General features: G+C 46.2%; 1 protein-coding gene and 1 non-coding gene across 2 annotated transcripts in view; one reads left to right on the top strand and one right to left on the bottom strand.

Moving 5' to 3' along the window:
- Positions 1 to 26,596, bottom strand: part of HAP1 (huntingtin-associated protein 1) — a 118,769-nt gene that overhangs the window by 60,222 nt on the left and 31,951 nt on the right. The window contains exon 3 of the mRNA XM_015415371.1: positions 10,625 to 10,819. Within this exon, the coding sequence (XP_015270857.1) occupies positions 10,625 to 10,819 (195 nt within the window). The remainder of the gene's footprint in view (positions 1 to 10,624; positions 10,820 to 26,596) is intronic.
- TRNAV-GAC lies at positions 5,357 to 5,428 on the top strand. The gene has a single exon. It is a non-coding gene; the product is annotated as a tRNA-Val (tRNA).

Here is a 26,596-nt window from a genome sequence, read left to right as displayed (position 1 = left end):
ACGCACACTGGGAAAGAGGAGTGATAAAGAGTAACGCCAACACTATCGTAGCTGCTGCGGCTGAAACAACTTCATTTTCATGTGCACGTGCAGCCTGATGTCCGGTGGGTAATCAGAAGGCCCACTGGGCAGGAGCCCCACCTATTTTCTAAAAACACTTGGTAGGCGCCAGCAAAGATGTCTGTGGGCATCACATTACACTCTCCTGAGAACAACCTACTGAAGATCCCTGGCCCCGAACATATCTGGTTGTCCTTGACCGGAGCCAGGGCTTTCTCGGCCCTGGCTCTCACCTGGTGGAACTCTCTGCCAAATAACATCAGGTCCCTGCGGGATTTAAGGCAGAGACGTTCCGCCAGGCTTTTGGTTGAGGGCAGCAACGGGTAGTATCAAGGCTGGCACTCTCTCCTCTCTGCTCAGACTTCACTGCACCGACCAAAGACCATGGCTAAAAGAAACATCCCTCAGCCACAGAATCCTGATGCCCAAGTACCGAGACATTCCCAAGAGCCTTGGGGGCAATGCTAGTTTGGTGTAGTGGTTAAGTGCGCGGACTCTAATCTGGGAGAACCGGGTTTAATTCCCCACTCCTCCACTTGCACCTGCTGGATGACCTTGGGCAAGCTGTAGTTCTGATAAGAGCTGTTCTTGGAAAAGAGCAATTTCTGTCAGAGCTCTCTCAGCCCCACCTACCTCACAGGGTGTCTGTTGTGGGGAGGGGAAGGGAAAGGAGCTTGTAAGCCGCTCTGAGTCACCTTTGGGTAGTGAAGGGCGGGGTGTAAATCCAACCAATCTCTTCTTCTTTTTCCTTTCTCTGCCTCGTCCTTATTCTGCTCGTGAGGCGTCAACACAGTATGGAATTGGTTGACGACTGATTTAAACACCATCTGGGGATTGTTTTTAATAATGTAACGACGTATTTATTATATTTTTTACCAATTGTTCATGATGTATTTTGTTTTATTGTTGTTCATCGCCCAAAGCCCTGTGAACTCGGGGACTGGGTGATCCATGAATCCAAATTATAACTAAATAAATAAATTAGTGCACTACACTAATGAACACTACCAAGCTCTTCTGCAGATCCCCCTTAATTTTAGTTTTCCGTGGGGCTTTCACGGAGAGAACTTTCCAGGGGATTGGGCCCTAATGGGTCAAATTTGTTTGTCTCCCTCTCAGTTGTGCAATGACGATCAAAATCTAGTACTTGAGCCAGGTGCTTCATTTTGCCCTCACAGTACAGCCCTCTTTGGGGTAAAGACCCCAAGTGATATACTGACGGATCACAGGGATATTTCATGGCTAAACATGAAGCCACCTTAAACCAAATCAGGTCCTTTTTCTTGCCTACTCTGGCCGGCAGCAGTCCTCCAGAGTCTCGGGCAGAGATCTTTCACATCAGCTACTACCTGACCCTTTTTTAAACTGGAGTTTCCTGGGAATGAACCCGGGACCTTCTGCATGCAAGGAAGATGGCTCTCCCACTCAGCCACAGCCCTCTCTCCAACTTGGCACGCACTCACGTAATCCCCAACCCACAATTAGCCCTCCTGCCTGGGCCATGTGAGCCACAATGCAATCTGATTAGTCTGTCAGATTAGCCAGAAGATTCAACTTGATCGTCATGGCACACAGCAAGCCTCCCTCCTCGCATAACTCTTCCCCCCCACACACACACACACACGCTGAGCTGAAAAATGCCCCCCAAAGTAGAGAATGGGGGAGAGCACGGTGAAGAGCAACCAAAAGAAGGGGAACGGGCTGCACAAAACCAAGGGTGAAAACCCAAAAAATACAACTGATATAGTGCATAGTTATTTAATTAGAAATTCCCAGTGCGTTTCATTGATCTGTTCAACAGTAAGCTAGACTGATTCAGGTGGGTAGCCCTATTGGTCTGAAGCAGCAGAACAAAGTTTGAGTCCAGTGGCACCTTTAAGACCAACAAAATTTTATTCAAGGTGTGTGCCTTCGTGGGCACACACACTTCCTCAGATACAGTCAGGGGTCTTGTTGTAGAAAAAGAGCTGCCGGAGCTCATTAGCATAACTCATTAGCATAACTTATTTGCATATGCCACGCCCCCTGACATCACCGGAAGTGACAGAAGGCCACACCCCCTGACATCACCGGAAGTGTGTCAGAAGGCCTGGCTACTTACCCTCCTGCTTCATCCTCATTCCCAAACGGAATGAGGATCGAAGCAGAGGGCGGGGTAAAGAAGGGGGCGGGGCTTCACCACGTGACCGCCCCGCCCCCTAGAGGTTCTCTTCCGGAGCTCCGTACCTGAGAGCTCCCCCCCGACTAGAGCCCTGGATACAGTGAAATGGAAATAACCAGTCCATACATATAGTTAGAGGGTAAGCAGAGGGTGATACATATAGGTAGAGGGTGCCCATCAGTCTCCAATTTTGACATATTTCTTTCCTTCATTATGTTTCCCCCTGGAATTAAACCCAAACAAATGCTAACCATGTAAACTACGCGTGTTATTCCTGTTTGGTCCTTGAATCTGTTTAACACCTTCATTATGCTGTATGCTAATTTGCTGCTCTCCCTCTTCCTATATGTATTGACTGGTAATTTTCATTTCATTGTATCTGAAGAAGTGTGCATGCACACCAAAGCTTATACCTTGAATAAAACTCTGTTGGTCTTACACGTGCCACTGGACTCAAAAATTGTTCAGTAAGCTAGACTATTTATATCTTCCTCCCCTTAGGGCCAGTTTTTTTAATAAATAAGTTTATATTTTGATTTTTAAAGTGAAAAACCAGTAAAATACAAACAAAAGAGTTAACAGTTTAACAGTAGAACAATAAAGAAGGGAGAAGGTAGTTATTTAAAACCTACGGTTAAATCAAACAAGTTTTTAAAATTTATCGAGGTTGCAAAGGTCACAGCTAAACTAATATAGTTTTGAAAATTACAGAATACTGCTAAAGATTAGAGGAGCAGAGCCGAACTCACATCCCACACATATAGCTGCCTTTTACTGAGTCAGATCCTTGGTCTATCAAGGTCAGGGTTGTCTTATCTGACGGGCAGCGGCTCTCTAGGGTCTCAGGGAAAGGTCTTCTACATTGTCATCTGATCCTTTTATCTGGAAACACGAGAAAATGAACCTGAACCCTTCTGCATGCAGAGCAGATGCTCAACCCACAAAGCCGCAGCTTCTCCCCACCTCCTCTTCAGCCAGTTCTGGGCCAAACACAATATGTTATTCCACCTTCACGAAAAGAACTCGTTGAAAATATATTTTCAGTATTTCACAAGAGATATGTAGATCCTTCCTGACACCTGAATACAAAGTGGGACAGCCCAATCCAAGAGAAAGCACAAGCTGGGGTTGTCAGAATGTCAGGGGTTCTGGACTATCAAAGAAGGAGGGGGGGGAGGTGCCCTTCACTACCCTGCCCTTCACTTGGAGTCTCAGAGTAGCTTACAATTTCCTTTCCCTTCCTCTCCCCACAACAGATACCCTGTGAGGTAGGTGGGGCTGATAAAGTTATGGGAGAACTGCTCTTGAGGGAACAGCTCTGAGAGAACTGTCACTGACCCAAAGTCACACCAGCAGCTGCATGTGAAGGCGTGGAGACTCCAACCCAGTTCTCCAGATTAGAGTCTGCCACTCTTAACCATTACACCAAACTGACTCTCTTAACCACTACACCAAAGTGGGGAAACATGACATCCCCACAGACTCTGGGGACAACAGACTGCACAATCTCACATCCAGTGATTTCCCAAATCATTGTCCTGTCTTTTTTCTTCATTCATTTATGTAGCAGTGGGAAAGGGGGACCTGTCAAGGAAAATCTTGAGAAGAAAATAATTTCTGGCACTGCCTCCCTGCATACAACAAATATATAACAATAATGTTTAAGCCAGTCCTATAGGAATAAGGGTCCTGTGTGGATCCTTGCTGCAGAGAGAAAGATGGTTGTAATTCTTGTGGTCACCACAGCTGGGGAAAGGGTCAGAAGCAGTTGTTGTGATCAGTCCAGATCCACGATCTGAAGGCTGTCAACACTATATGGTTCTCCACGTAACCATGGGCTTAAGAATGGGTTTGAGCCACTAGCATGGACACCGAAAGTAATGCATGAACAAAAATTCTGGAAAGGAAGTGCTGATTTGTAAGCTCAAACAGGTGAGAGAAAGATCCCTGAATCTCCTTCTGTCCATGCAATGTAGACTGTAGTCTTGGTCAGCCTCAATTTGCCCCGGGGGGCCATGCAGGGAAGACCGATGGGGTTTTCCCCTTCAACCACCACTCAGTTTTGCAATTTAGAACTGGTTCTCTTGCTCTGCTGTTTACATTTGAAAGGAGAAACTGGGTGTCCTTTAAAACACCACTTTATTTCCCTTTGAAATGCTAATAAATGATTACTTGCGGGTGCCCAATTCAACTTGCTCGCTGGTCATTCGACTTCCTTCAGAGAGAGCCTTCCCCCACCACACCGTTACGCTGTTCCCTAGTCTCGTCTGGCAACAGGAAGGTCAAGTAGCGGGTACGAACGAGAGTGTAAGAAGACGCCACTGCTCAAAATAGCAGGGATTGTCTAGGGCAGTCCGGAACTCTCCTGGGCCAACCTTATTAAAACAAGATTAGCTACCAACAACCTGGTGAGTGGGTTTGGAGAAAGGGGGGGTGGGGTGGGGAGAAAGGAATGTGCTCATATAGAGCCTCCAGCAGGGCTGGCAGCGACACTTCATGTTGGTTCCTGAACGACAGAATTGAGCCCTGTGATGCATTATGCAGTAGAGGAGCTGGTGTGGTGCAGCAGGTGACAGAGCAACCTTTCAGAGAGTCACACTCTTCTAAGTACACTGAAGTCTATGAGCTTGGAAGGACATGTAACTCTGCTTAGGATCTGAAGAAGTGAGCAGTGACTCACGAAAGCTCCTGCCCCGTGACCCCCGCTACTGGACTCTTGCACTTTTCAACTGCTACGGACAGACTAACATGGCCACCCATCTTGTATCTGCTTAGGATGTCACGGTTAGTCTATGAGGGCAGGGCCAGGGAGACCAAGATAAATATCCCCCATGGTGTGGTCTTGGTCCAGGGATGACCTGCCCCCAAGGTGAATTGAGGTCTAGGCAGTTGAACCTAGGAGAGGGCACCAGGTGAGCTTCAGGCCCAGGGCACTAAAAGCCCTGAGGTTCGCCTACCGGAGAAAATGACTGGGAGGAGAACACAGAGGAGAAAACTATGCACACAGACCAGAGCTCCTTGGATGACAGGCAGGTTAGAAATGGGATTGATAAGACAGTCCGATGAACACGATGAAAAGGCACTGTACTCTGAGCATCCTCAAAGGGCTTTTCCTTTAAAGCTGAAGATTGGGGAGCGGCTGTGGCTCACTGGTAGAGCATCTGCTTGACATGCAGAAGGTCCCAGGTTCAATCCCTGGCATCTCCAGTTAAAAGCACCAGGCAGTAGGTGATGGGAGAGGCCTCTGCCTGAGACCCTGGAGAGCCATGGAGAGGGGCCGTGGCTTAGTGGTAGAGCCCCTGCTTGGCACGCAGAAGGTCCGAGGTTCAATCCCCGGCATCTCCAGTTAAAAGGACCAGGTAGGAGGTGATGTGAAAGACCTCCACCTGTGACCCTGGAGAGCTGCTGCCAGTCTGAGTAGACAATACTGACTTTGATGAACCAAGGGTCTAATTCAGGATAAGGCAGTATAGATCAGCCAGCAGTCTGAAATGGCATCAATGAGTACATGCCATCAGATTTGTTTGAAATCTGTTAGTAATGTTTTGTTTTATCTTGATATGTTTTTATGAATGTTGTACATTGCCCAGAGCCCTGCATTGGCAGGGATTGGGTGATTAACAAATTTAATAAATAAATAAATATGTGTTTGTGTGTGCAGTTTGACTGGTAGTGTTTTTAAACACCAGTCCCTCTCATATTAGAAATCACCAACTGGCAAGTGGGGAGAAGACGGAAGGCTCTCGAAGTCTCTGTGTGTGTGTGTGTGTGTGTGTGTGTGTGTGTGTGTGTTTGTGTTACAAGAAATCAGAGTTAAACTAAATCCCTTCACCCCATGGCTGTGACGTCTTCCAGTCAAGAGAAGGGGAGGAAGAATCAAGATGAGAACGCTGGATTTATCAGGTTAAATAACTCAAAATTCCGAAACGAATGTAGTTCCTTTGTAAATTGATTCTTCCCCACTTTGGGGAGGTCTGGATTCCTATCACTTTATCTGTTTATTTATTTAAGAGACTGGCACCCTACCTCTCAGCTAAGAGGGTCAAGCTAACAAATAAATTGTTATAAAAATACAAAAAAAATTTTTTAATAAAATTTTTTATTTCATAAAACAACCCAACACCAACACCACCCTAGTGCAAATTCCAGGCATTTGAGACATCAAAAAGAATTCCATACATTGTTATATCCCAATCAAACTCTGTACAACTCTAATACTCTAATACCCTTCCATAATAATCTTATACTCAAATTAACCTCTCAAGTTCCTATTAACTGACTAATCACCCCAAATTTTTTAAACTTTTGATATACCCCGCCATCCTTCTAAACCAGTCCTCCTCTTGGTCTTTAACCTTTAACCCATTCATTCTACGTATCTTCATTGTAAGATACTCTAAAATTATTATATTATTCATTTTTTCCCTCCAATGATTAATCGTCAGTTCCTGAGCATCCTTCCAATTCTTTGCAATCACTTGTCTTGCTGCTACTAACATCAAATTTATCCATTTACCTTCTTCTTTCACCCTTAACCCGATACCATCCAAACTAATAAGTGCCATTGCTTTAGATATTCCAACCCTTCTTCCCACAATCCCCAACATTTCCATACTAATCTGATCCCAAAATTTCTTTACCAAAGGACAATCCCACCACATATGACTGAACGTTCCCACTTCTCCACATTTCCTCCAACAATTTTTACTCCCCAATTTCGAAATATAGCTCAGCCTAACCGGTGTATAATACCATTTCTGTATCATCTTCAAACCCTGCTCCTGTATTACCCTAGACGTTGCAACGAAAGGAGGTAACCTAAAAATCATATCCCACTCTTCATCCAAAATTTTACATTGAAGATCTGTTTCCCAATATTCCTTCAAAACTTCTCTCGGTGATTTCCCTATGACTAATAATACCTTATACAATTTTGACACTATTTTTGCCTTATCTTTCCCATATTCTCTCACCAATTTTTCAAACGGAGTAGTAATTCTCTTCCCCATCTGATTAATTTCTTCTTCCTTCAGCAATGAGGAAATCTGACTTTTTTGCAACCAATTCATCTTATTCAACACAATATTCTCTTCTTCCATCATCCCGTCTGTTCCCCATATCTTTTTTAACTCCTTAATACTAATTTCTTTTAATGCATCTCCTATTTCCTTTGACATTGATCCCCTCAATGGGGTAAATTTATCATAATACCACATTTTTGTAAGAGGTGATATCCCCGGAGTAAGCTCTTTTTTCCACTTCTCCCACACCATATAAGGCCCCAGAAATGTCGATAATTCATTACCTATCTTCCTCTTCCTATTCTTCCTATCAAACAAACTTTCCTTTCCTCCTACCACCTCTAAATTTTCCCGCTCTATCCAACCAAGATCCTCTCCTAACTCTCCCTCCAACCAAATCATTAAATGCCTTAGTTGATATGCATCATAATAAATACTAATATTGGGAATCCCCCATCCCCCATCTTTTATTCCATAATACCTATACCTACCAGCTGTCCTTGGTTTCTTAGATGCAAACACAAATCTATCTATAGCTCCTTGCCACCTCTTCAATATATATACTGGTATATGCCAAGGTAATACATAAAAAAGGTAAGTCAGCCTAGGAACTAAAAACATTTTAACCATCGCAATTCTTGTACTAATCGAATCTTTCCACTTCCCCCATTCTCTCATTTTGGCTTGTATTCCACTCCAAATTCTTTTGTAATTATACTCAAATGTTTTTTTCCCATTTCTAGGAATATTTACCCCTAAATACTTCACCATTTTATTTGCTATGGGGATACCCAAAGTTTTAGAAGCCAATAATTGTATATTCGGTTTGACATTAAAACACATCATTGATGATTTTGAGAAATTCACTTTTAACCCTGACACCTCTTCAAATTCCTGTAATATCTTTTTTAGTGGTACTGCTGCAGATTCTAGATCCTTAATTGTCACCATCATATCATCTGCATACAATGTTAAAAGATTCCCATCCACTTTCCCTTTTCCTGGAACTTCAAAACCTATTATTTCTTCATTCTTTTTTAATTTAAGCACCAACGGTTCCAATGCCAAAATAAATAACATGGGGGATAGTGGGCACCCCTGTTTCGTACCACTCATTACTTGGACAAACCTCTCTGCTAATCCACCAACTCCTACCATCGCCTTAGACTTAGTATATATTGCCTCTATCATATTTTGAAATTTCTCCCCGAATTTATACTTTTGAAATATATTTTTCATATATGTCCAATCAACCGAATCAAAAGCTTTATATATATCCAACGCCAAAAGCGCAAGAGGCACCCCTTTATTTTTAGCTAAATAGACCATTCCCATCACCTTCCTAACCGCCTCTACCAAGTACTTCTGAGGCATAAACCCAAATTGATCTTTCCCTATCAAATGTATTATACATTTTTTGAGTCTCATTGCCATAAGTTTTGCAAATATTCGATAATCCATATTGGTAATAGAAATTGGCCTATATGAATCCCTTAAAGTCTTATCTTTCCCCGGTTTAGGAATTAGCACCAACCTCGACTCCAGCCATGTAGGTGGGGTAGTAGATCCATCCAAAATTCCCTGAAACAATTCAGTCATATGTGGCACCAATATATCCTTAAAGTGCTTATAAAACACCGCATTAAACCCATCCAGTCCAGGTGCAGATTGCCCATTCATAGATTCTATTACCATCTTAACTTCTTCTTCAGTTATCATCTTATCTAGTTCTTTCCTATGTTCCTCACTCAATTCTGGGAGTTCTATTTCCTTACAAAATTGTTCTATATCATAATTTTTAATTCCCTTATTTGCATACAATTTATTATAAAAGTCTACAAATTTCTCCAATATCTTTTTAGGTTCCGTTTCCAACACCCCTTTATCATCCCTAATCGCTCTTATATTCTTTCTTACTTGAAAATTCCTAATTTTATTTGCTAATATCTTCCCTCCTTTCCCTCCAAACTCATAGTACTTCTGTTTACTATACCATAGTTTCAAAATAGTCCTATTAACATCTAAGACATTCATCTCTTCTCTTTTCCTATTTATTTGTTCCCTATCCTTCCTATTCTTGGATTTCCTAAATTTCTCCTCCAATATCCTAACTTCTTCTTCTATTTCTTTAATCTTCCTATCTTTACCTTTCTTCAATCTCACTAAATTCTGCACACACACTCCTCTAATAGTAGCTTTCTAGTTATACATGTCCAATTGATGGGTAAAACGTTTGACCAATAGACCATACACATTTTGGCCCCTTCAGGCCTTCCTCAGCGGTCAATATTCCTATTGCAAAGCATATGAGGTAACACTAGTAAAAATTTCCTGTTATTTTTAATTTTTTATTATTATGTATATTTAGTATATATATTTGATATATAATAATCTGGCCTTTTCCTCTTCTTTTCGACAATTTCAGAAAGCAACACCTGGCTCTATAGGAAAACTTTGAATACATTCATTTCTGGATGTGTGTTATTGTACCATAGGAATATTGAACTCTATAGAAACTTTTTTCAGGATCTACTATTGAAGATTTTAACGATTTAAGTGTTATTAACATCAGTAAACATATAAAAGAAAGAGATTTGGAAACAAAGAATTAAGATGGAAAATTTATAACAGCTATTTTATAATCTTGGTGAAACTTCCCTTTTATGTCTTATCCCATCCCTTGTACCCTTCTATCCTCCTACCCTCCCTGTCGTATAATGTGTTAAAGTCAAATAAACATTTATTTTAAAATTCCAGAAGTTCCCTCAGGTTCATCAAGTCTGCGGACTTCTATTCTGGGTGATGCATGCTCAGGAACAGAGCCAGGAAAAAAAAAAACAGATTACAACTCTACCTATATAAGATTCAGTATCGTAAATTTGTCAAATTTCTTTTCTTTTCTTTTTTTAAAAAAGAAAAAAATGTCTAGCCCATATAGCCATGTTTGAAAATGTGTGGGATTCAGTATCCTGAGAACATCTTTCTTTCGAAACAAATGTTTAGCCCATAGAGCTGTGCCTCAGTCTGTGAGAAAATTAAACATGCTATACAAATGTTAACTAGGATTTTGGAGCCCTGCACGTGGGTCGTGACTGCTGTTGTTTATGTCAAGAGCAGGTATTACGAGCTGGGAAGCCCCGTGTTCAAATCTCAGCTCAACTATGATAGGTGGCTTTAATTTACCCAGAATCCCATAGACTGTGGTCCACCATTTTATAACAAGGTGCTAAAAATCACGTGGGCTTGCAGATTTGCTGTGAAGATCACAGAAATAACAAACGTAAGATGAAATGCCATAGAGTCGCCAAGTGTTATTATCAACCCACCCTACACTCATAATTCCCTTTCTTCCCACCTCCTACCCCACACAGAGGTTACTTACAGAAATAGTCCAGGGTCTCCTCAGTCTGCTGTGGGGTAAGGCAGCTGGCCGCATCGGGGGCCACAAGCGGTGTGTGAATCCAGTCGCCGTGGTCGTAGCCAAACACGGTGTCCGCCCGGAGGTGGTAGAGCGGCAGCTGTTCCCCAAGAAGGCTAATGATCTCCACCTCAGGGACGTCGGTGCTAGCGCAGAGCTCTTTGGGGACAGGGTTGGGGGAGAGCAAAGAAAGAAGGTGGGGTCAGTCAGTGCAGGGGACAGGGAGTCAGGGGCCCCTGATAGCCAAAGCAGGAAGCAAAAAGGTCCGGAGGGAATATTTTGCAGGTTAAAAACCATAATTAAAATGCGGAGCTCAGCGTCTGGCATCTGCATCTGTCACCATCTTGGGTCCAGTCCCCAACAAATTTATAAGCATCATAATAACTAATATACAGATACAAAATCATATTATAGCTACAATTTAAATTCAGTTCACAAGATTTCCTGGCGAATTTTACAGGCTGCCACAGAAAAGAAAAAATTGCACAACAGACTGTAGTCTGAGGGTTGTCACCCATACGGAACATCCTTAAAATATCAAAAAACGGCCAGGAAACTTTCTAAGCAATAGAAAAATAATTTTTAGGTGAATTTCCTGATAAAAACAGCAATAAAGCAGAACGTGTTTGATTCTTTCCACCTCACTGGCACCACGAGGGCAAATTCTCTCCCACATGGGGATCCTTTTATATCTCCCCACTAACACTAACTGTTAACTGGCTCTGTCCCTGTGGTTTTTAGCAGTATCTGAAGAAGTGTGCGTCCACAAGAAAGCTTCGGCGGGGAGCGCAGGGTATAAATTTGATAAATAAATTAAATAAATAAAACCTGGTTGGCCTTAAAGATGCCACTGGACTCGAACTTTGGTCTGCTGCTTCAAACCAACATGGCTACCCACCTGAACCAAACAGAAATTAAGATAGTGGAGCTTCCTTCCCCCCCCCCCAAGTCATCTCTGTGTTAATATAACCTGTCTACTAAAACCTCGTGTGTCCAGAGGCACAAGAGAAAGGCCAGGAAAAACAGGAAAAGTCAAAACTCTCTTGGCATGGAAATGACAGAAGAGGAAAGTTGTTAGACCTAATAGCCCCCATCTAGGGTTATGTGAATCACATACATGATTCAAGAAGGTGATTATCGTTCTGGGACGTCTGGGTGTCAAGATCTTGGTTGAATCAGTTCTCAACACCAGTCAGTTCGAAGAAAGCTAACTTTATTGAGACAGTTGATAGATGCCATCCTGGACACATCTATTGTTAGAACTGAAGTTGAACGCGTAAAAGTTGCAGATATAGTGGATTCAAGTAAGGCACTAAAGCTCAGGACCCAATCACTAGGCTTGCCAAGTCCCCCCGGGGGGCGGGGAAACCCCCGCCCCAGAGGCCCGTTCCCCGCCGGCGGCGGATCGGGCCCCGGGGGGAACCCCACCCCCAAAGCACGCGACGTGCACGTCACCCGGAAGTGACGCGACCACGCTGGGCACACTGGGGGCGGGGCCACGGTCATTCAAGGGAAAACTCTATGTTTTTCCCTCGGATGGTCGTGGCCCCGCCCCAGCGTGTCCGGCGTGGTTGCGTCACTTCCGGGTGATGTGGTTGTGGCGCGCGTGCGCTTTGCGCGCGCGCACTCCCAGAGCAGTGCTGGAGTCCCCCGCTCCAGCGCCACTTCGGACTTGGCAACCCTACCAATCACCCCAACTCCCCCCCCCCGCGCACATAGCCTCTACATAGCAAGGAAAACAGGATCACAGACATTTGAGAAGCCAGGACATTTGGCACCGCTAAGGTGACAAGCCCCGGTCACATCAAAGAGAGAGAGAGGAACCTCCTCTCTCAAGGGCAGGCGAGCTGTAAAATGCAAAATGCACAGGGAACCTGACACTGTCACTGGGCAACCCTAGGCTCAGCAGACTGCATTTTCTTCCGCTAGGAAGCAGCAGAACCACCATATCACGAAAGCCAGTGAGGTATAACTGGTTAGAGTGCTGTCCTAGGGTCTGGGAGTAATATCAGGTTGATTGGCACAGTCATAAGACAATCGAAAACCAAAAAGAACTGTGACGATGTGACGCTAGTAAATTTCTTTAAGAGCCAAAATTATACATTATCAAAAAGTGAACAGTATAGTAGTAAATGTAGACGGTGGTCTCCGGAATGTCTTGCCGTTTCTATGGTTGATTTTCTTCTGAACAAAGATGTGTGACATATACTGTCTCTCAACAATTCATTTCCTCTGGTGACATATGAAAAATTCATAGGTATCAATGTTGATTCAACATTCATAATAGGTGTGGTTCCTAGTAGAGCCTGCCGTGGGCTATTGGTATAGTAGTGGGAGACCAGGTTCAATCCCCCACTCTGCCGTGGAAGCCAGTCTGGGTGACCTTGGGCCAGTTACACCCTCTCTCGGCTTAAGCTACCTCAGAGGGAAGTTGTGAAGAGAAAATGAACGAGAGAATGACGTAAGCCTCTTCAGGTCCCCAATGCTCCCTCTAAGCTGTGGGGTCTTGTGAGCAAAAATCCTCCTTTGTGAGCTCCTGGCATTGAAGTGGTGAGGGAGCGATTTGGCTACTGCATAAATGAGTTTGCTCTGGAGCCATCCTTCCTGAGCTAAGACTGAAATGTGTGAGCCGGAGGCTAAAAAACTGTGAGCTGGCTCACACTAACTCAGCTTAGAGGGCACCCTGGCCCCTATCGGGGAGAAGGACAAAGTATAAATGAAGTAAACAATAATAAATGTATCTGGGACAGGAAAGCATCAGTGCCGTTTTCAGACGCAATGCAAGAACTCGGGATGCCACCTTTGTTTGGATCCAGAGCTCAGGAGTCCTTTTGGGTTGTTTTTTTTAAAGTGATATGCAGACACAGAGTTCAAAAGCAGGAATCTGATATGCCCTCTGGAATCTGCTTCACACCGTTTCAGGAGGTGGGAAGCAACATCTCTTGCCCTGGTACATTTAACGGCTGAGCAAAATGAGGTCACTGGCTTAATGGGCCTGCTCGTTATTTGCTTGCAACACAACCTCCCTCTCTCTGGAACACTGAAATATTGGAATGAAATTCAGCACACATGTCCAGGATACATCACGTTACCTTACGGGCTTGAACGCTTGATCTACTCCTGCACCTGTTTCAGCGGAAAGGGGGGGGAGTCATTACAGTGCAAGGTTTGCCTCGAAGACTGAAATACTGGAATGAAAGACGTACATCTGCAAGACAGATCTCTACCTTTCATGTTCAAAGGGCAGCTCAGGCCCAGCACACAGATTTCCAGGGGCAAGGCGGGGGAGAATGATGTACGACACACTTAGGGTTGCGAGTGCTGGGTGGGGAAAACCTGGAGATTTGGGGGGGGGATGTTGGAGCGTGGGGAGGGCAAGGTTTGGGGAGGGGAGGGACTTCGGCAGGGTACAGAGCCATAGAGTCCGCCCTCCAAAGCAGCCATTTTCTCCAGCAGAATCAATCTTTGTTGTCAAGAGATCAGATGTGATAGCAGGAGTTCTCCAGGCCCCACCTGGAGATTGGCAACCCTAGAAACACTGCAAGGCACAGACTGGATCCAGCATGGAGTAGTGGTTAGAACGTCAGACTAGGAGCTGGGAGACCTAGCATCAAATCCACATACCGCCCTGGAAGCTTGCCGGTTGACCTTGAGGCAATCACACACTCTCAGCCTAACCGCATAGGGTCGGTGTAAGGCTAAGACAGAGGAGAGGAGGACAATCCAAGCTATCTTGGAGGCCCCGCCGGGTGTATAAATGAAGGAAATAAATGGACAAACAACAAGGTGCTCCAATGGTGAAAAGGGGGAGGAAGGAAGAGAGAAGAGAAGAGACTGGATTTATACCCCGCCCTTCTCTACCCAAATGAGTCTCAGAGTGGCTCACAATCTCCTCTCCATTTCCCTCCGCACAACAGACACCCTGTGAGGTCGGTGGGGCTGAGAGAGCTCTTTCGACAACTGCCCTTGAGAGAACAGCTCTGACAGAACTTGTGACTGACCCAAGGTCACACCAGCAGCTGCAAGTGGAGGAGTGGGGAATCAAACCCGGCTCTCCCAGATTAGAGGCCGCGCTCCTAACCACTACACCAAACTGGCTCTCCTCTGACCACTAGAAAAGTCTATGCTGGCAGTTCTAGGACCTGCGTGGACAAAGCGGGATGGTGGGATGGGGGACTGTGCAGACAAGCGGTCAGGATCTCAGCCAACATCTTTGTGAAACTTGATTTACTCATTTATGATGTGATTTTTCATCTGATGCTTGAACACCAGACCGACCCTGGCCCTCACTTTTTGTTCTTTTTCTTTTTGTATTTTTTACATATGTGTGTGTGTGCATGTGTGTGCGCGCATGCATGCCCCTGGAAGTCATGGCAACCTCTGGTGGCTGACCCCTACTGGGGGCCTGGAGGATATTCAGAGAGGTGGCTGAATGAAGCCTGCCCCCACCTCCTGCCTCTGGTATTCCAAGGAGGTCTCCCTTCCAAGTACTTATCAGAGTCAACCCTGCTTAACTTCTGAGATTCAACCCTGCTTAACTTCTGAAATCTGATGGGATTGGGCTTGCCTGGGCTATCCAGTTCAGGGCATCCTCACTTTTAAGTGGACCTCACTTTTAAGAGGTTGGCAGGAAATATACAAAATACACAGTGGTGGTATATGTAAAGCATAGCCTCTCGAACATTATAATGTATTAGGTTACATATCTGTCTGGCTCCTTTAAGCTCTGTTCCATTCCATAAAAGTTCAAGGGACATTAAAAAACGAAAACCATACAAGTGCAGAGAAACATCTAAAAACCCATGTTATGGATCTTTACCAAAAATGTGGAAGTTATGGGGTGGAAATTGCCTTCCTTGGGTCAGCATGCAACCTGGCTGACTTGCTTGAGTCATCAGGAAAGATCTGCGCCAGAGACAGCTTTTTGTCATGTGAGATGCATGCCATGCATTACTGGGATAATCTATGAAAGAAGCTTTGAATAATTTAAATTGCTACATAAATGCTAATTGCCATTCACTAAGCTTGTCATCATTATTCATAGAATCAACACACCGGCTCTTGCCAGCTTTCTTTAAGCACTAAACTTTGTGTGTGCGTGTTCGTGAGGGGGAAGCATTTGGTCTATATAATGGCTTGTGAAAGAACCTGCGAAGAAAACCATTATTTCTCTGCTCTTCCTTGCCATTAGTCTCTCTCAGGGCTCAAGCATAGTGTGTAAGGCGGGGGAAATAGATCCACCTTACCAGATCTGAGACTGCAAGGCCATGCATATTTATATCAGTCTTTCTTTCATGAGATTGTATGCATGGGATTGTGTCTGTCTGGGGCCAGGGACGTGGTACAGTTTTTAAACCAGACACACAAACCAATGCGGCTTCCAATCGGCTCTCTTCCAATAAAAGAAATCTACTGCCCCCTTGTGGGCAGAAGTAGGCAGTTGTATGAAGGAGGAAGAGAAGATTTTCCAAATTAGAGAGGGTGAGCAAGAGGGGAATCAGCCAGTCAGGCTTGATTCACATATTACAAACTCCATGTGCTCTGATTTTGCTAGCTCTTTGGCAAGATATGTTCTAACTGATTTTATCTTGTTTCGTTTTATGGCTTTTGTACATCGCCCAGAGCCCTGCTTTGGAAGGAATAAGGCAGTTCATAAATATTAACAACAACAACAACAATAAATAGCTAGTAGATGGAACGGCAAGATCCCGCCTGCAGTGAAACAGTGGTATGCTAAGGTGTGGGATTTTTATGCAATGGATAAAATTACAGAAAGCATTTCGGCTGCAGACAGTCCCCTAAATCCATCAACAACACTAACAAAATGCATCCCATTTTTAGAGATAACAATGCAGGAGGGATCCGAACTACACTCAGTAGTACCACACCATTACTACGATATGGTTAACTACATGTGAATAATATAGTTCGTTGTATAATTCAGTCGAGATCATTTGATATTGTCCATTCAGGGGTAAATATAGATGTTTAAATGCGTAATCTTTCTAGTTAATGCAAAGTTGATCGAGTTATACGATTATTTAAATGATTTTTAGTGCTATGTATAGGAAGATGCACTATTAGAATGACATGTTATTTAGATTTAAGTAATCTAAACTGGACTTTTTATAGGTTATATGTGATTGTTATAACTGCAGGGGTCATTTTGTAGAAAAAGAGGTGCAGGAGCTCATTAGCATAACTCATTTGCATATGCCACACACCCTGACATCACCAGAAGTGTGTCAGAAGGCAACACCCACCCCTCAGGCTCCACTGGACTGTTTCGGATTGCTAGCTATTGGGGGGGGGGGACATGCAGATCTGACCTCGCAGAGGAGGGAGAGCTTGTACCTTAATAAAACGTGGACTTAAAGGTGCCACTGGACTGTTTCAGACCGGGGGGGGGTTCTGCAACTTACCTGGCTGCTTCTTGCTCTGACTGAGGGCTGCTGGGAGCAGGGGGTGAGGCTTGTTGCATGTGCCCGCCCCCCTGGGCTCTTTATTGCCAGAGCTCCGCTCCTGTGCGCTCCTGCAGGAAATGACCCCTGGTTATAAGTAAAGTTTTTAAAAACTCCATGTGCTCTCCTATGGACTGTCAAAAGATGGGGTCTGGGAGTTCCATCCTCGGAACATAAACCCCATGTGCATAGGGGTCCAGTTCGGATCCGGATCACAGCATGCAAACATTGGGGTAAGCATTACCTGACCTGAAATAACCCCTGTGGAACTTTTGTTTGCCCAGCAGGGTTGCCAGATTTTACCTGGGTTCCAGGCGGGGGGCTCCAGTCTGGCTCCTGGAGTCTTCAGGCGTGCATGTGAAGTCCACGTGCAGCAGTGACGTCACCCAGAAGTGACGTCATCGCACTGGGTACGTCGTGTGGGGGACACTCTAGCGTCTGAGTAAAAAAACTCTACGGTCACCATAGAGTTTTTACCCAAATGTTAGAATGCCCTGCACGATGTGCCCGGTGTAATAATGTCACCTCTGGGTGATGTCATTGCGCCGGGCACGTCGAGCATGATGGGGCTCTTCAGGGGAGGGGCTCCCCCACTGGCCAGCTGGCTCGCAGCTGATTGGGGGGCCAGAAAATGGGAGAAACCCCGCCCCCATTGGGGGGGTTGGCAACTCTACCGTCAATACACATAATCCTCCCCAATGGGCCAAACAGCAGCTCCCCAGGGGCCATTTCAAGTTGGGAAAACAGTATTGTGGGGGAGGCTTCAGCCCCCTTTGCCTGTGAGCCCCCTTGTGCCTGAAAATTAAGTTTCCAGCATGGAATTTCCAGCGCACAGCTTACCAAAAGCCCTTGAGGGGAACAGAAGGACTTCGTAAAGTGTTAAGTTTACATGTAACTGTGCATGGAACACCAGGTGCTTTATTTGACCTAAGAAAGCATCTAGGAGGCTGTGGTCACACATGCCATTGGGCATGGAGGGGAGGCACCCCTATTACTTCTGGTGGAATTTGACCCGCAGGCGCATGATCACACGTCCCTTTGTGCTGCGGGCTCAGCCCGTCACTGCGTGATCAGACACTCCAGGGGTTACCTGGAGAGGGGGGGTTACCTTTTGTTTCCCATGCGCATAAATCAGGAATCGAACCTCAACACAGAGGGTTCCCTATGGAGTATGCAGTTATGCGCATACTGCTAAGCGAGGGGGGGGAAAGCGGCACCCAGTCGGGATGGGATGGGCAGACCATCCGGATGGCTTGAGAGCGTGCCTGCACAATCAGGCTGGGGAAACTCCATCCATGGCAAGTGTTAGGACCAGACCTTCCCTGGTGTCCTTTAACTCCGTTCCCGTGGCAGGGCAGCACAGGGTGCCGACATCTGCGGGACCTTTCCCAGATGTTGCTGTCTGATTGTGCCGGTTAGATATGTCAGGCATTTGCAGATATGTTGGATCTAAAGGCACGTCTGACCATAGCCGGGGAAGACCTGACAGGGATCCGGACCATAGTGCAGGTAGAGTTACCAGCTCTGAATTGGCAAATACCTGAGATCTGAGGAGTGGAACCGAGGGGGGGGGGACCTCAGCAGGGTAAAATGCCAGAGAGAGCCCACCCTCCAAAGCAGCCATTGTCTCCAGGGGAGCTGATCTCTGTGGTCTGGAGAGCAATTGTAATAGCGAGAGATCTCCAGGTGCCACCTGGAGATTGGCAACCCTGAGTGCAAGGAGGAGGGTTATAACCCTTCTCCTCTGAGCTTTTCCCCCTCATAAGAATCCCTCCTTGCTGTTTTAAGTCCCAGTATGGGAAAAGGTAAGTACTTATGCAATATATACCATGAGATCGCAACCAAAGTGCACAGACTCTTCTTTAAAGTTACTATAAATAAGGTATAGGTGCTCAGTGGAAGTTATATAACCCTTGTTATTTGTATCAATACAAGTATTACAAAATGCAACATTGTCTACTTCTGACAATTACTAGTTGACACAAACAACAGCACATTCTTTTACACAGTACAGCATGTGAAAGATTCTACCGATATTATAAATAATCCTTGTTACCTGTGTCAATACAAATATTATAAAAGACAACATTGTCTACTTCTTGCAATCACCAGCTGACACAAGCAACAGCATATTCTTTGACACAGTACAGTATGTGAAAGATTCTGAGGGGGTCCCGGTTTATTTGCAGCCCATTTGTTTGTCTTTATCAAAGAATTCTCCCACTTAAAGACTACATCAATGGAAGGCTTCTGTAATTACGTCGGTGGCATATTGCTCCTAACTCAAGTCTGTATGTTACACTTGCCTTTCCGCCTGGCCGGCACTTAGCCAGTGTGTCGTGGGGGTTTAAGTGTCAGACCAGGGAGACCCAGGTTCAAACCCCCATTCTTGCCATGAAGTTTGCTGGGGAACCTCAGCCTGGCTGCTTTCTCTCTACCTCACAGGGTTGCAGTGAGGATAAGATCAACCCCACAGCATGTTCAAGGGGAAGACGTTCAGCCGAGCCAGCACAAAGGCTCTACGATGGGAGGGAAGGCTGAGATTGTGTAAATAATGGGCCATTTGGCCATGTTGGATTGAGAAGTTAAGATTAGTTTGTGAATAAATATGCAGGTGTACAGGGTGAAAGTTATGCAATTCTAATAGTCTTTGTCTGATAGATCGAAAAATCAAGGTGAGGAGAAAAATGCACTTGATAAAGCAGCTCATGGTCAAAGATTATCCTTTGGGGAAATGGCATGGGGCTTCCCTGACACCATGGCCCAGCCCCACACCTCCCTCCCCACAGCAGCTTTGGGGGTAAATAATCCCTCTTGGGGTTCAGTCCTGGAACTCCAGCATCGCATGTCGTTTGGCCCTAAAAGGACTAAAGTGGGAAAAGTTTATAAAAATATGTATGAAATGGATAAAGTGGACAGGGGGAACTTTTTGTCCCTTCCCAATTATGCTAGATCTTGAGGGCACCCAATGGCACCGGTGGGCAATAGGTCCAGGAGAGACAAAAGGAAATACTTCTTTACTTCACAAGCAATGGAATTGTGTGATTTTTGCTTGTGGATGTAGTGACGGCCATGAGGATAGATGGAGGATAGATCTGTCAGCGGCTGCTAGCCATGGTGACTAAGGAGAATCTCCCTCTGCATTTAGACACAATCAGCCTCTGAATATCAGTGCCTGGAGGCAACATCAGGGGAAAGCCTTGGGCTCTATGCCCCACTCATCAGTCCTCCAGAGGAACTGGCTGGCCCCTGTGTGAGACAGGAAGCTGGACTAGATGCACCACTGGTCTGATCCAGCAGGGCTCTTCTTATGATGTTCTTATGACCACTGACCTGATCCTGCAAGGACTCTTCTTACATTCTTATGACTAGCTTATCTTAAGGAGTGTCTTAAGGATTCAGTTCGGTATATATGCCCTGTTGCTGACCATCCAGAGGAACTGTTGGGTCATTGTCTGAGACAGGATGCTGGACTAGATGGACCATCGGTCTAGGGTTGCCAAGTCTGAAGCGGCGCTTGAGCGGGGGACTCCAGCGCGCTTTGGGAGTGTGTAAGCGCGTGCGAAGCGCACGCGCGTCGCAACCGTGTCACCCAGAAGTGACGCGACCACGGCGTGCACGCTGGGGGCGGGGCCACGACCATCCGAGGGAAAACCATAGAGTTTTCCCACGGATGACAGTGGCCCCACCCCCAGCGTGCCCAGCGTGGTCGTGTCACTTCTGGGTGACGTGCACGTCGTGTGCTTTGGGGGTGGGATTCCCCCCGGGGCCCAATCCGCCGGCGGCGGGGAACGGGCCTCTGGGGCGGGGTTTTCCCCGCCCCCCGGGGGGACTTGGCAAGCCTACATTGGTCTGATCCAGCAGGGCTCTTCTGATGTTCTTATCAGGGAAGGCCTCGGCTTCTATGCCCTGTTGTCGGCCCTCCGGAGAAACTGGTTGGCTCCTGTGTGAGACAGGATGCTGGACTAGATGGACCACTGGTCTGATCCAGCGGGGCTCTTCTTATGTTCTTATCAGGGGAAGGCCTCGGCCTCTATGCCCTGTTGTTGGCCCTCTAGAGGAACTGGTTGACCACTGTGTGGGACAGGGTGCTTGACTAGATGAACTAAGGGCTCTTCTTATCAGGGGAAGGCCTCGGCCTCTTGGCCTTATCCTTGGCCCTCCAGAGGAACTGGTTGGCCACTGTGTGAGACAGGATGCTGGACTAGATGGACCACTGGTCTGAGCCAGCAGGGCTCTTCTTATGTTCGTATGACCACTGGTCTGATCCTGCAAGGACTCTTCTTCCGTTCTTATGACTAGCCTATCTTAAGGAGTGTCGTAAGGATTCAGTTGTGTATATATGTATACATAACAAGATTACATTATAAGGTTCCAGCTTCCGCATTATACTGAAAGCAAGACTTTTGCTTCAAGCACTTCCATCAAGAAATAAACTGATTTCCTGACCTGGATAGCCCAGGAAAGCCCAATCTCGTCAGATCTCAGAAGCTGAGCAGGGCTGGCCCTGACAGGTACTTGGATGGGTGTCAGGTCAAACAGCAAGTAAAGCTCCACACACGTTTCCAGGGAAGCCTTATGCTTTATTAGACTACAAGCCTGTTACCATGTCCACAAGATTATTGTTAGGAATGACCATGGGGCGGAAACATCCCTACATATAGCAGGATGAGGCAAATGGCTAAGCAAATGAAATCTGAGTGTGTGCACCGGAATTCTCCCGGCGGGAGGTTACATGATAAGCGGGAGAGTCTCAGTGCCCCATGAGAGCCGAAAAATTCACACCTGCGGTGGAACACAAGCCCTCCCCCCATCACAAGGTCAGCCAGATAACACAGTCTGGCAGCACTGGTTCTCACGGTCTCCCTATCGCTGATTACGGCAAGCGGCAGAGCAGCGAGCAAGGGAGGAGGCATGCGCCGTAGTGCCAGGAGCAGAGAAGGGAACAAGCAAAACATGGCAGCTAGCTGACAATGGGAGACCTCCAAAGAATACCAGAGCCAGGAGGCAGAGGCAGGCTATCAAGCCTTTTCTCTGAATGTCCTCTGTGCCCCAGTAGAAGTCGCTAGAGGTCGCCATGACTTCCAGGCATAGGCATGCGCGCGCACACACACAATGCAAAAAGAAGAAAAGAAAAGAAACTGATTTGTCACCTTCTTTTCAATGCACTTTTGGAAAGAGCAGAGCTGAAATTTAAAGACTGGAAGGAGCCACCAAACAAAACGATCTTGCCAAGCTTGGAGAAGGGCAGAAAAGGACGAGTGGATCTGTCCACTGATTAGGGGGGAAAGGAAAAGAAACCTACCTGGAGTCTGGTCTCTACCTCTGGGACTTGCCTGAATTTTCAGCCGGCTACAAATGTACTTTGTTTTTAGTCAAGTATGAAGGTTGTCGGTTGGCCGTGGCATTTTCAGTTTCTGCCCATTCTTGAGCTGGGTAGCCCATGCCATGCACACGAAGGCACTGAGCTCACACTCTGCTGCATGATATTGCAATGTGGATGGTCTTGTGGATGGCCAGTTTGGTGTGAGAGCCAATTTGGTGTAGTGATTAAGAGCGCGGACTCTGATCTGGGAGAACCAGATCGATTCTTCACTCCTCCACATGCAGCTGCTGGCGTGACCTTGGGTCAGTCACAAGTTCTCTCAGAGCTGTTCTCTCAAGAGCAGTCCTTGAGAGAGCTCTCTCAGCCCCACCTACCTCACAGGGTGTCTATTGTGGGGAGGGGAAGGGAAAGGAGACTGTAAGCCGCTCTGAGACTCCTTCGAGTAGTGAAGCCCGGGGTATAAATCCAATCTCTCTTCTTCTCCCAGATTAGCCTGAGCTCAACAGAGCTTGGAAGCTAAGCGAGGTCAGCCACAGTTAGTACTTGGATCATGGGAAACCACCAAGGAAGACGGGGTTTGCTATGTAGAGGCAGGCCATGGCAACCCCCTCTGCTCATCTCTTGCCTTGAAAACCCCCATGGTCCTCCTGGGGCCACCATAAGTCAGCTGTGACTTGACAGCATGCTATTTTTATTATAGTCCATCTATTGAGGCAAAGGGCAGCAGAAAACCAAAAGAAAGACAGGGAGACAGAGGGCTGCCTCCACCTGGGATTTTCCCCCCATATGGAAAGCAGGAAACCCCTGGATTAACGGGGAACATTCCAACGACGCTGCCCCTCATTCTGAGTGTTAATTCAAGGTTTAGCTCTTCAATCTGGAGAAGAACGAAACCCATTTTTCTCTGATTTAACATGGGAGCAGTTTGGTGGCTCCAGGTAGAAAGACCCTCTGGATACTGTACTGATAACCAGTGTTCCCTCTAAGCTGAGTTAGTGTGAGCTAGCTCATAGTTTTTTCCAGGGCTTTTTTTGTAGAAAAAGCCCAGCAGGAACTCATTAGCATATTAGGCCACACCCAGCAGGAACTCATTAGCATATTAGGCCACACCCCCATGTTACCAAAAGTGTGGTCATCCAACCACACCCACCTTTTGCTTCTTATTCTCTTTACCTTGTTTGTTGTCAAAACCCAGGGCTTTTTGCATGTTAGGTCACACACCCCTAATTGTAGCCAATCCTAATGCGTTGCTGCTGTTGGGTGTGGCCTATTATGCTAATGAGTTCCTGCTGGGTGTGGCCAACTTGGGAGCCAGCCAGAACTTCGTTCCTGTGCGTTCCTGCCTAAAAATAGCCCTGGTTTTTTCCGCCTCTGGCTCACACATTTTTGTCTTAGCTCAGGAAGGATGACTCCAGAGCAAACTAAATTTAGGCAGTAGCCAAATTGCTCGCTCACAACTTTAATGCCAGTCGCTCATAAAGTAGAATTTTTGCTCACAGGACTCCACAGCTTAGAGGGAGCATTGCTGATAACCACTAGGGAAACACGGGCAGGCAGAGCTAAGCTCCATGTTCATGCACCACTGCCAGACGCAAGCTCAGCCTCCTGCGCCTGCCAGAACCAGCAAACTGAAAGCTCCACCCAGATACAAGAACTTTTGAGATTAAAAGTTGCCAAGCTTGGGTGTGACTGGAGTCAATCTGCCAGCCATTGTGGAGAGCTACATGTTATGATCTCTGGGGGAACTGCAGGCCTATACTTGTGGAGAGAACTCCTGGCTTCCCTTCCCTTCAAACTGGTTTAGGCAGTAAAGGCTTCGAATTGTCCCAGAGGAAAGTAAGTTTTCTGGTCAACTCCATACTGGCAAACAGGTTTGCCATTTCTTTTTTGGCAAACCCATGTCTCTAACAGCTATGCAAGAAGTGTTAATTCAGCAGATGAAATCTTTGCCCTCCATTGCCTTCCTGTGCCGGGAAAAGCCACACCTGTCAAATTTCTGCCTATCAGGCAGAAATTTAGGACACAAAAGACCTACCCGGGAGAGAAGGGATGAGCATCTAAGGCTGAGAGCATGAGAGATTAGGGCTTTTATGGTGGAAGGGAATCAGGTGTCACCTTTGCAGACACAAATATTTTGGAATCAACACTAGAAACCTTTCTTTCCAGCATTCCTTTTCTGCTGCCGTCGGCCCTTCCTTCGGTGTCACATAAATCTCGCCAGCCAGCACCTCTCTACAAAAGCCAATTGTGCCCGTAGACTGTAAGAGAGACCAGATCTAGGCTCACAAACATCGAGTTATTGCAAGACATGCAATCATTTTCTAGAACAGTCAAAATCCACTAATAATAAAGAAAGATGTGGTGTATCCCTCTAAGGTTGTTTGAAGATCCCATTCAATTTTCAACATGTTTGACAGGCAAGGCAATAAACTGGTGGTGTAAAGTCACCACTCTTAGGCAAGAGACGCACAGAGGTGGTTTGCCATTGCCTGCCTCCAAGGAGGAGCCCTGGGCTTCCTTGGTGGTCTCTCATCCAAGTACTAATCAGGACCAAACCTGCTTAGCTTCCAAGATGTGACAAGATCAGGTGTGCCTGGGGCACCCAGGTCAGGGCAAGGCAATAAGCCAGTGCAGACAAATTTGATTTCTATCATGATTTTAATTGCATGTATTTAGTTAGTTAGATTCAGCCTGAAGACAGGTAATGGGGTAGGTTTCTGTGGGCCAATTCAGTTATTAATGAGTACTTGCAGCTGCCGCAAGGACTTTTGATTGGACATCCTCAGGGAGTGCTGGAAGAAGAAGAAGAAGAGGAGGAGGAGGAGGAGGAGATTGGAGTTATACAGTGCCTTTCATTCAGAGTCTCAGAGGGGCTTCCAAACTCCTGTCCCTTCCTCTCCCCACAGCAGACACCCTGTGAGGTAGGCGGGGCTGAGAGAGCTCTTTTGAAGACTGCTCTTTCAAGAACAGCTCTGACGGAACTATGGCTTGCCAAAGGTCATCCAGCAGCTGCAAGTGGAGGAGTGAGGAATCAAACCTGGTTCTCCCAGATTAGAGTTTGCACACTTAATCACTACACCAGGAATGCGCAGGCTCGATTCGGATTGGGCCATGGTGCATTAGGAGGAGGTTCTTAAGCCTCTCCCTACACTGGGGCTGCCAACCTCCAGGTGATAGCTGGAAATCTCCTGGGATTACAACCAGTCTCCAGGTTACAGACGTCAGTTTCCCTGGAGAGAAGGGCAGCCTCAGAGGGTGGAGTCTATAGCATTGTACTCCACCGAGAAGGACCCTCCCTCCCAAAACCCCATTCTTCCAAGGCTCCACCCCCAAAATCTCCAGGTGTTTCCCCACCTGTAGCTGGCACCCCTACCCGACACCCACACCGTTTTCCTGACCTGAAACACTCCCAGGGAGCCACTATTTGCCTCTTTGGGGAAATTTACAAGTAGTGATACTTCTGGGGTTGCCCTGTCTTGGCATCAGATCTCGGAAGCTAAGTATGGTCGGCCTAGGCTAGTATTTGGAAATATGACCTCCAAGGAATACCAGGGTAATGACGCAGAGGCAGGCAATGGCAAACCACCTTTGAAATGTCTCTTGCCTTAGAAAAAAGTCGAGCTCACCACCTAGTGGTGCATAACATTAAAAGAGCTAGAACGTCTCGCTGCCAGACAATTTTAGGATCTCCTGGCTATTCTACACACAATGCCATATGATAATAATTATTATTAGTCCCCCCCGACCACTGGTGGGGGGCAGGGTTGCCAGATCCAGGTTGGGAAACTCCTGGAGATTTGGGGGTGGAGCCTGGGAAGGACAGGGACCTCAGTGGGGTTCAATGCTACGGAATCCACCCTCCAAAGCATCCATTTTCTCTGGGGGAACTGATCCATGTAGTCTGGAGATGAAGTGTAATTATTCCATATAACTTAAATACACAGAAAAACGGGTATGATCCTGAGAAAGACTTCTTGGGAAATATCTCCACTAAAAATATTTTGGATTGACACAGTTTAATGGCAAAGGCTTTCTCCAAAGAATCTTGGGTACTATAATTTGATGAGGGGACTAGGGCCACACTGGCCACCAGCAAGGGATGAGGAGGTAGGGTTTCCAGCTCCAGGTTGGGAAACTCCTGGAGATTTG

The sequence above is a fragment of the Gekko japonicus genome, unplaced genomic scaffold (genome assembly GCF_001447785.1).
Source record: "Gekko japonicus isolate JY-2015 unplaced genomic scaffold, Gekko_japonicus_V1.1 scaffold921, whole genome shotgun sequence".
NCBI lineage: Eukaryota > Metazoa > Chordata > Lepidosauria > Squamata > Gekkonidae > Gekko > Gekko japonicus.
Note: the sequence above shows the minus strand (reverse complement) of the source record. Positions and strands in the feature narration are given on the sequence as shown.